The 10,985-nt window shown below is 41.9% G+C and overlaps 1 protein-coding gene and 1 pseudogene across 2 annotated transcripts; both read left to right on the top strand.

Annotated features, from left to right (window-relative positions):
- The first annotated feature begins 1,734 nt into the window (after positions 1 to 1,734).
- Positions 1,735 to 2,533, top strand: LOC136467334 (defensin-like protein CAL1; annotated as a pseudogene).
- A 528-nt stretch (positions 2,534 to 3,061) lies between these two features.
- On the top strand, positions 3,062 to 5,313 carry LOC136467337 (SUMO-conjugating enzyme SCE1-like). Of its 2 annotated transcripts, XM_066465993.1 has the most exons (6): positions 3,062 to 3,426; positions 3,511 to 3,627; positions 4,287 to 4,439; positions 4,525 to 4,638; positions 4,754 to 4,810; positions 4,938 to 5,313. In XM_066465993.1, exons 4-6 carry the CDS (start codon positions 4,549 to 4,551, stop codon positions 5,070 to 5,072), a joined length of 282 nt encoding a protein of 93 aa, XP_066322090.1. In that variant the 5' UTR covers positions 3,062 to 3,426; positions 3,511 to 3,627; positions 4,287 to 4,439; positions 4,525 to 4,548; the 3' UTR covers positions 5,073 to 5,313. The 2 variants fall into 2 exon arrangements, with proteins under 2 accessions (XP_066322090.1, XP_066322089.1); XM_066465992.1 differs by lacking the exons at positions 3,062 to 3,426; positions 3,511 to 3,627; positions 4,287 to 4,439 and having other exon boundaries at positions 4,563 to 4,638.
- The last annotated feature ends 5,672 nt before the right edge of the window (positions 5,314 to 10,985 follow it).

Raw genomic sequence — 10,985 nt, 5'->3', positions numbered from 1 at the left:
CTCAAAACCATGGGAGAATCCCTTCGCCGAGGGATCCACCAGAAATTCGATGCTCTTCGTCTTCCATCGAGCCCTTGCAGCTCTCCGCAATCGTCAGGAAAGCTTGCGCGAAACCGAGCGAGACCTTGCCGACCGCCCTCGTCTTCTTCGGTTCTCAGCTCCGCTGGAGACCACTGCCTCGGATCGGTCTCTGAACTCGGGGCGGAGGTCGACATAGGAGACTGGAGGGAGGAAGACGCCAGAGGCGGCAGGCAGTCATGGAAGAGGAGACGGTTATGGGCAATGTCTAACAGGTTTTGTAGCGTGTGCTGCTGCTTCCACGGCGGTGGGAGAAGCCAGAGATGATTCCGCGGTCGACTATTAACGCAAGAATCTAGCAGTAGCGCAGGTAATCTACCGAAATAGCAAGAACTTGGGAAAAACGGATAGAAATCAGCGGCAGACACCCGTGGGATTCAGACATTTTGGGGAACGGGTACGACAGAGTTCTGTTCTTCGTACCTAATGACTAGGTGGTGGCTGCGCATGCTTATAACTGCATAGCACCGGCCGCTAAGAGCATCTCCAATAGCATTTCTAAATCTCACTCTCTAAATCATCATTTGGAGAGTCATTTGCATAATAATTGTTTTCTATATTTTTTTATTCTCCAACAGTTCTTCTATATCTTATGCACACTCTAGAGAACCATTCTCATCTTCTATTTTTGGCTAGCGAAAAAATACGGAATAGAAGATGGCTATATTTGAATAACCATTTAGATCAGCTATTGGAGGGTAGTTTTTCACCAAAATCTCTATTCCTAGCATTTAGAAAGGATATGGAGAGCCTCTTGAAGATGCTCTAAGCCAGCCATCGCTCCTAGCCTAGTTACAAGGCCAAGGCCCAGCTACTCGAAGTAGCCCATCTCATAACACTGTCCCGACTAAAATATATCTTAGCCAATTTTAGTCGGTGTTCACCTAAACGGATTAAACGGCCAGTAAACGGTAAACGGTGGTAACTGTTTTGTTTAGGGGATAAACGAAAATTAAACAGTTGAGTTTAAATGGTCAAAAATGAGAAAAAAACGGCCTAAACGGAACGAAGATAAACAACATTAAACAGGCTAAACAATTGTTTAAACGACCATTTAGGCGAACATGAGGTAAATCTAGTTCAGTTTATATGGATAAATTTGTATACTTAAGTTTATTATATTTATAAATTTGTACACTTGATATGTTACATGTATAAATATCTATATTTGGTTCTTTTCACATGCATAAATATATATACATACCAAAATAATTGATTTTTACTCGGATAAATATGTATAAATGCTAGAATACTTGATTTTTCACATGCACATATATAATTATATGTATTTTTTTAAAAGTACAAAACCGTTTAGACCGTTTAAACACCGTGTAAACAGCCTAAACACTAAACGAAGGCTGACCAGTGTAAAGACCGTTTACCGTTTAGTAAAACATTGGGATTTTAGTAACTTTGAAAATACCCTACCAGCACTTTTCATGAAAAAGTCATCATCTATCAAGGTCAGGGGCATGTTTTTTTTTGTTGAGGTCGTCCCTAGTTACGCTAGAGAGAGAGGGGGGGGGGGAGAGAGATTGCCTCATGTCTATTTTGTTACTGCCCAAATTAAGCATCGACTAATCTAAGCTCGACGCCAATGCTGTTCATATAAATTAAATTCGGTGCTCCTGTGTTCCAATCAATGTACAGTATCCACGAGAATTCCTCCACACCCACTTGTATTGTCGCCCTGCAGGTTCAGCCGTTCCTGGTGAAACAAGAGAAAGATGGCAGTGTCTCCCGGAGCGGTGCTCTTCTTATTTCTCCTCGCCGCAGCAGGTGATTAGCTTATGCCTTATGGTGTCAGGCGTTAATTGCTCATTAGCCATCCATAATCTTACTCGTACCAGGCAGATTGATTGGTCACCACGGACCTGTTCTTGGTGATTAATCTGTACGTTGCAAAATCTGCAAAATGGGACAAATGAAATGTGATCACTGATCAATATGGTGCATGCAGAGATGGCAACCATTGATGCCAAAATGGGAGTAGTCAAGCAGACCTTGCTAAAGGACAAACTGAAAGCGAAGGAGGAGGAGGAAAAAAGCAAGGGGAAGGAAGAGAGCCAGTGCAGTATCGCAGAGTCTCCAGTTCAAGGGCTTCTGCCTCAATAGCGACAAATGCGCCGAGGTGTGCAAGAAGGAGAGCTTTGACAATGGCGAGTGCAAGCTTGGCCTGTCCAACCGCAAGTGCTTCTGCAAGAAGCCATGCTAGTTCATCGGTCTCTTGCTAATTGTTGATATGTGCTCCACTAATTTGTGGGCCTTATAGCTCTCGAGAAACAAAATCACCTTTGATAAATCCCGATCATCAAAACCGTTTTTGCACTTCTTATTTAGCCGGTTATGTACTGGTTTTGGGGCTCCGATTGGAAGGAGCTGCTTATTTTGGCTTGCCCGAACTAAGAGTCAATAGCTATGCAATTCTTTTGCCTCCTATAAATGGACATCTATATTATTATGATTTGTTAATGATGTCGAACTCTATTTCGTGATGTCTTTTAAATTTTTTTTGTGGGTACGGTGAGTTACTGTAATAGCTATGACTACCTTCTTTGTAACGTTGGACTCCTCTCTTTGATGAGATTAAAGCCCAAATAATATCCATTATAAAAAAAAAACTATTATTCAATGCATTCGTGCTATACCTCGCCATATCCTGGAGACCCATTTGCAGAAAGGGTTCTCTTTTGGAACTTGTTATTGGAGAAGATAAAAAATGGATATTGAACCCTTACCTGTAGCACTACCCAAACGTGGAATGTGACTTGTATTTTAGGTAGCGGTTGTTGTAGACACTGTGAGGTGTAAGAATCATGTGCCATGATCTTTTCTTTTTCGTTTTGGTGATTTAGATGAAATATCGCAAAGTCTAACGCGCTACTCGTCGCGCTCGGCGCCGAGCGCGCGACACCAGGCTGCAACGGGCCGGCCCAGGAGACCGCGCGCCCCCGTCCGTCGATCCAACCCACTACGGAATTCGCTCGCCGGCCGCCCCCGAGGCACCGACGCCGTGCTTGTCAGCCGTGTGCTACCACCACCACTGCGCTCGCCGGCTGCTAGTCATCCTTGCGCTCGTCGGCCACCAGCCTGCTGCTGCACGTGCTCCGGATCCAGGACCGCCGCGTCAGGTGGCAGACGTGCAGCGCCGCAGGTGGTCGAGGTCGCCACCTTCCAGCTCGCCTCCACCTCGTCCTCACCGCCCTCCAGCTCGCCTCGTACGGCCATATCGGTGCCTCCGTGTGTGGGTTCGCCGCGCTGCGCCGCCATGCCCGCACGAAGAGGTCCCATTCGCAGTGGGAATAGTTGTGTTATTATTCCGCCTTCCAACTGAATCATCTAAGACAGGTCTTTGTTCGTCCCATCTCTCAACTTCTGCGCCAGCTTCAGTATCAACATCCATATAGTCAACTGAATCAATACATGAAGCAGGCACCTCGCATTGCTCTGCAAAGGAATGTTCTGAAGATGCTTCGCTTGTGGATTTGCCAAATTGCACAGAGCTTATCCTAATAGGACCAGGCGACCCACGCGCCTTGATCTGTGCTGGTATACGCTGTAGTCTGCAGGATTTCATTTGAAAATTGAAATTTCTTAGCATGTAGCAAGTTACATAAAAATGAAAATTTCATTTCAGTCCTGTTGTTGTGGCAAGTTACTCAATTGCTATTGGCATTACCTTGCGTTATGATTTCAGAGCTCTATTTTAGTTTTCATTTTGTCTTCTTTAGTTTTTAGTTATTATTTGTCAATTTCATTTCCATTATTTTTGTTGTCACTTTTTGTCAATCAATGGTTTTCCAATGTGTATTCTATATCTCTTGATATATTCATTGCAATTCTGGTAAATTAGTGAGTCCTGTCAGCCAGCTTGTAGTGAGACCTGAAATCTGATCATAGCCAATTCAATTTTGATTCATTTGCTCTTTCCACTATTAAGTGTGAGCAATGAAGGTATAACTAGGTCTGAATAGGTTCTTTTCTTTCGATTGATGAACTACATTTTTCGTTTTACTTGTTATCTGTATTGGATGCTTTTAGTTATTTGTTTCAGGTTACACCATTGAATTCTTGTGCAAGGATAGGATTTTCACCAACTTAGTTAGCAGTTGTTTCCATATTATTGTGATGATGTTTAACTGAGCTGTCTGTAATAAGATAGTGCAGTTTGAACTTTATACTGATTCCCATCTTTATTTCTTTGCCAGACTGATTGGGAAGGTGGATACTTCCCTCTAACACTTCATTTCAGTGAGGATTACCCCAGCAAGCCTCCCAAGTGCAAGTTCCCTCAGGGTTTCTTCCTCCCAAATGTCTATCCTTCTGGAATAGTCTGCCTTTCAATCCTTAACGAGGACAGCGTAAGCTTTGCAACCATTTTCGTAGCCCTGTGTGATGCTATACTGATTTCATGGCCTTACTGTTCCAAAAAAAAATTCATGTCAGGGTTGGAGACCAGCTATTACTGTTATGCAGGTTTTCATCGGTATCCAGGACTTGCTAGATCAGCCAAATCCTGCTGACCCTGCTCAAACAGATGGCTATCACCTTTTTATCCAGGTTAGTCAAAATTGATGGACCACAACAAAGATATTGTTTGCCCAAAACCTTACTCCTTTTAGTTTTGAAGTTCAGATAGCCAATCACGTTTGTAACATTTTATTTGGCTTTGCAGGATCCTACAGACTATAAGAGGCGTGTTAGACTGCAAGCGAAGCAGTATCCGGCATTGGTCTGAGAACTTCGCCCTATTTTATTGTGATTTCAGTTCCAAATTTCAGTTTTTATTTTTAGTTTTTAATTTTAGCTAGCAATTTCAGTTATTAATTTCATTTTGTAATTTCAATTTGTAATTTCAGTTTTTATTGGTCCGAGCTCCTCCCGCCTCCATGGCTGTGCCGCCGGCCGCCAGCGTTCCGTGGCCGCGCCGCCCGCCGCCGGAGCACGCAGACCGCCATGGCCCACCGCGGGAGCTCGCAGGACCTCCGTCGTAGGACCGTGAGATGCTCGCCCCAGCCATGGACGAGCCTCCAGCCGCCCACCGAAGCTCGCCCCGCTTATGTATTCTACTAGTTGAGTGCCCATGCGTTGCTACGGGAACAAAAAAAAAATAGAACAAGGCAATACAACTAAGAGGCTCAAACGAAATTGTCAAAATGATAGATTATTAGATTATGTGATTAGGTTTCAAAAGCTCAAGAGATTTCTATGTAGCTACTTTTGAAATGGAACAGATAGTTGACTTAGGATGCATAAAACCATAGCAGTGGTGATCACAAAGAGATTCTCTACTCAGTTCAAGAAAAACCAAATTGGTTTAGTGCTTCTCTACTCAGTTCAAGAAAAACCAAATTGGTTTAGTGCTCAACTTAACTTGCTTCGACCACCAAGCAAAATGCTTGTGGGAGGCTGAGGAAACCACTGTCGGCTGCAAAGTGCAAATGTATTTGCCATAATTTGTTGGTAGGAGAGACACCAGATGAATGTTACTGAAAAGAGAGAGCTCACATGAAATCAACCCAGCACATCTTTTGCTTAAGCAATGCTCTGAAATTCGGTTCGGTTGAAAAAATAACATCAATATATCAATTTTTTTCTGGCCAATTATGCTAAGCAACTAAATGGGCACAACCTCAGTATATATGACAAAATCTCCATATATTATAGTCTATAAAAGAGCAAACATTATGTAATGGCAATTTTTTGACTCAAATTATCTAGGAAAAACCAACCCTGCACATCTTATCACCCTTCAGCACCTTGCCCCATCCTACAACTTCATCTTCAATTTGCCAAAAGCACGGCTGAGATCCCATAGTTGTGGTCTACAGTACTCTTCATGGTTTACCAAATTAGGTTCCTTTCTTGCAGTCTGCCCACTATAAATAGAGAGATTGAATTGTTGCAATTATCACATTAAGATAGGAAATTCAAGTTTGCAAAAAAACAATTATGCATGTATGTTAATAATGTAGTACAGAACTACTTTCCCAATGCCTTATTATTTGAGAATTTCCACAACGAATATATCAAAGACCTATCATTACTCTGACAAGTGGCAACTTAATTATTAAAGGAAAGGAAAATAAATATTGGAAGTTTTGCTTCTGGGTCTATATGCCATTATCTAATTGAACACACCAGGATCAGAGATGCGGTGAGTAACCAGTGAGATTGCTGTGACGCCTACAAATTTCACCATAGGGAATGTTTAAATTTGCTTTGTTTACCTACAAAGCCAACAACCAGTTGGGCGTAGCTGCAAATTCAGAACCCTGCCGCCAGTCATCTCCACACTGGGCCGCCACGAGCACTCATGCAAGGAGCCGATACAGCATGATAGGGGATAGGGGCTGCCATGATTGGTTAGCGTATGGCTCCTCATTCACTTCTCCTTGATCTATTGTGGTGGTAGCAGGAGGTCGCCCTCCCTCTCCCTTGGCAGCGGCAGCTGAAGGTCACCCTTTGGATGGATCCTCCTCACCTCTCCTTCAAGCTGTTGTGGGGGCCTTGAAGCGAAACATATTGTTAGAATAATATCAAGAAAACATAAGAGCAGGGCACAATACAACTACGAATCGCCTGTAGTGCATTCTAATATAGTGATTTACCTGCAATGGTTGCTCCTACTGCATCATCTGGTTGTCTGGCACAAGATCACATTGGCTTGATGGAGATAGTCTAGTATCTGACTCTTTGATGACTGGAATTCAACAAATTTACGCATCAGATCAATTTAACGCACTGCACCAATGTGTAACTGCACTGGGCTCCTACAATTCACACATATATCCCTAAATTCATAACCAAATTATTCCAATGTTGACGTAACGCAAAGGTCGTAAATCTTGTTTGCCATCTCCTTTTCGACATTCTTGATGCTGGTGGAATATGGTAACTGGTGCTGTTGTGCTTGGTGGACGGCTTCCAACTTGTGCAAAGGCTTGTGCATGAGTAGCAGCAACTGCGCTAATGTGTGCCAGACCAAGAAGTTCCCCGGCGGCGAGTGCAAGGCTGGAGGGCGCCACGCGCAAGTGCTTCTGCAAGAAGATATGCTAGCCTTTGGGCCCTAGCGGTACGGTGGCGGATAGGCAGGTCGTCGGCATGTAATTCAACTGTTGTTAGTTATTGGTCCTCTCCTGCGTTGTTGTTTTTGTTTACTACCATTTCTCTACTGGGCGCTAGCTGCGCTGTTACGTTGTAGCGCCTCGCTATTTCTTGTTGCTTCCTTTCTGTTCCCACAAATAAAACTTCAGGCCATGCATGTCCCGGGATATGATGATGCCTGCGCGTGCGGAATGACACCTATCTCAATTCTCACCACAGTTAATCCGCATCCGTGGGTAGTCAAGACGATGCTAGTTGCATGTCACGTGTAAGCTCATGGTTTCAAAATGGATGTAATGCAACTGTCGTTGGTTCTTCCAAATCTGCTCTGGTGCTAGCTAGCTAGGGATCGCGAATGATCAAGGGGTGTTTGGATGGACTAAACTGAAGTTTACTCCATATTTTGGTTATTCCCCTGTGCCACGACTCCAACGCGCATAGCTTGTCCAGGGATTGCTTCATCATGTCCTGAAAGCCCTCGAACTGCCTGGACAACTCCTCCAATGTAGTCATCACCTTCTCGTGTTTGGTCTGCTTCTGTGAAGGCGCCAGCACGAGCAGAACCCGGATTGAGCAAAAAAAATTTTGGATCTCTCAGAACCAAAGGCTCCTAATTCCAATTTGTTATGAACCTGGATGACTGAGTGGAATTGAGACTGAAATAGCAAGAACTTTTTTTCCACGCGGGAACCACCCATTTCCATTACGATGAACGAAATACAAAACCATTCAGAGAGATTACAGATAGTACCAGAACCAAGGGTTTGACGATGCAGAAAACCACGCAGGGTATCTAAGCATCGAAACATGATCAAGGACCTAACAGAAACCATGACCTATTCAGCAAAAGGGAACCTCTAACCTAAGGGAGAAACTAAAAAGGCTAATCCATGATCCCAGCTAGAACTGTCCACAGGCAGCAAAAGCATCCTTGCTTAGACTATCCTGAACACCACCAGATAAGGCGCCAACTTCTCACATAGGATCATCTTCATGCTCTGAGCATTCACCGTCTTGGAGTAGCAGATGATTCACCTGTCTTGTAGTCATAGCAGCTACGACCTCCTTAGCCACCCAGAGCATTGTGTTTGCCCCCTGCACCAGCTATTCTTGGTCTAGTTCTGCATAAAGACCTAAACAATATGACATGAGTGCACAAGCGTGGTAGATAATCTCAAGAGGATTTTTTATTAGTTTCCTGTCAAAAACTGCTCTGTTTCTACATTTCCAAATTGCCCAACAAATGGCTGCAACCCCATGGGTGGTATTTCTTTCCAAAAGGCAACCATTTCTCACACCATAACCAACACTATTGCAAGTTCATGGGAATGTTATGTGTGGCAAAGCATTTAGCTACAATACCCCAGATCACTTTGGCTACAGGACACTGGAAAAACAGATGTGAAATGATTTCCTCACGGTCACAAAAAAAACACAATTTGGGTCACCTTGCCACTTTCTTTTCTTTAAGTTATCTCTGGTTAAAATTGCATTGTTAGTCATTAGCCAAAGGAAAATTTGATTTTTTTTAGGAATTTTACCTTTCCAAATTCTCTTATGACAGGCCCTAGATGAAGATTTAGTAAGAGCATTGTAAACCGACTTTACAGAGAACTTGCCACTTTTTCCTATCAACCAGATAACAGAATCATCATTAGTTGTTAATTGAAATTTCAAAGCATCCTGCCAAATAACATTCCATGCAATCCTAAGATCATCAAACAGCCATCTCCTAAAGGAGATCTGTGTACCCTTCAAGGTTTATGCAACAGGGATGTTCTTATTATCACACAGTTCAAACAGAATAGGAGCAATCACAGATAAAGGTTCCTTATACACCCATGGATCAAGCCAAAATTTAGTCATCATTCCATTACCAATAGAGACACTTCTCCCCTGTAAGTAAATGTGTTTGATTTTCAAAACGTCAGAGCCACATTGGAGAGTCATTAAGTTTATGTCCAACCTCATGAATTGATTGATTCTTCAAATATTTAAATTTCACTATCTCCTGCCAGAGGCCTTCCTCCTTCTCTAGCTTCCACCACCATTTGCATAACAAACTAATATTCATTTTTCTCAAATCCTTAATCCCCAAACCTCCATATTTCTTACTTTTACAAATAGTTTCCCATTTAACAAGATGATATTTCTTTTTTGTCCCACCACCTTGCCAGAAAAAGGATCTTCTAATTTTATCCATATTCTTAATGATAGTCTTAGGAAGTAGGTAGACAGACATGTGATACATAGGGGAATTGTTCAGACTAGCACTTATAAGAGGCATGTAGATAGGGTCCACCCTTTCCAAACATCTAACCTTTTATTCCCTTTCTCAACTAAAGGAAGTCAATCAATCACTTTTAACCTACTTGGATTAACAGGTACCCCTAGGTACTTAATTGGAAACAAGCCCACTTGGCAGTTAAAAATGTCAGCATACTGAGTCCCCCGACTTTCATCATCGTTGATCATCAAGATTTCACTCATGTTGAAATTAATCTTCAAACCAGCAAGCATCTCAAATAGATATAAGAGTAACTTCATATGTATTGCTCCAGTCAGATCATGTTTCAAGAAAATAATGGTATCGTCCGCATACTGTAAAATAGCCACACCATTAGGGATGATATGACTAATTAGACCAGTTATCAGACCATATTCTTGAGCCTTATGTACCATTCTGGTTAAACAGTCCGCGACAAAATTGAATAGGATTGGCAATAATGGATCACCTTGCCTAACACCTTTAAAGCTTTAAATGTATGAACCAATTTTGTTGTTAACATTCACACTGACAGTCCCCTAGAAATCACTTTTTTATCCACTCACACCATTTCTTATCAAAACCTCTTTTTTCTAGACAAGTAAACAATAGGTTCCAGTTTATCTTGTCATATGCCTTTTCAAAATCTATTTTCAAGATAACTCCTATTTCTTTCCTTCTTTTGGTCTCATGTAAAATTTCATGCAAGCACATTATCCTAGACACAATATTTCTTTTTTCATAAAGGCAATTTGGGTATTATGAATTAACTTATCAGCAACAGCTTCCAGCCTGATAGTCAGAGTTTTAGTGATCAGTTTATACAGGCAATTCAATAAACAGATGGGTCGAAATTGTTGAATCTTACTAGCATCTTTCACTTTTGGTAACAGGGTTATAATGCCATAATTCATCCTGCTAACATCTACTTTATGGTTGTAAAAATCATCATACAGCTGAATAATATCCAATCTAACTATCTCCCAGCAACTTTGAAAAAACTCAATGGGAATTTTATCAGGTCTAGCTGCTTTATTGTATCCATTTGCCACAAAGCTTCTTTGATTTCAGTTTCCGTAAAAGGCCTACATAAGATGCTGTTATCATTTGAAGCGACTTTTGGAGCATCCTCCCAGATAGAGGGATCCATTTGAACTTCATATTCAATGGGTGTGCCAAATAGCTCAGAATAATATTCAGTTGCATGTTCTAATAGTTTATCATCACCTTCAATTACCTGACCATCTTTTTCTAAACTAATAATATTATTTTTTCTCTTTCTCCCATTTGCGCACTTATGAAAGTAGGAGGTGTTGTTGTCTCCTTTGAGAAGCCAAGTCTGGTGACTTCTTTCAAACCAATACATTTCTTCTTGTTCAAGACACTTAAGATTTTCACATAACAACCAAGTTTTTCTATCCAGTTGATCATTAGACAGCCCATTCCCTTCTTCAATAGCTTCTAGTTCCGCCAATTCATTTTGATAAACTTTTCTTTTCTTTCTCAATTCACCTTGGAGGTTTTTGCTGAATCT

This window comes from Miscanthus floridulus, chromosome 7 (assembly GCF_019320115.1).
Source record: "Miscanthus floridulus cultivar M001 chromosome 7, ASM1932011v1, whole genome shotgun sequence".
NCBI lineage: Eukaryota > Viridiplantae > Streptophyta > Magnoliopsida > Poales > Poaceae > Miscanthus > Miscanthus floridulus.
The sequence above is the reverse complement of the archived record's forward strand: the minus strand, read 5'-3'. Positions and strand labels throughout refer to the sequence as shown.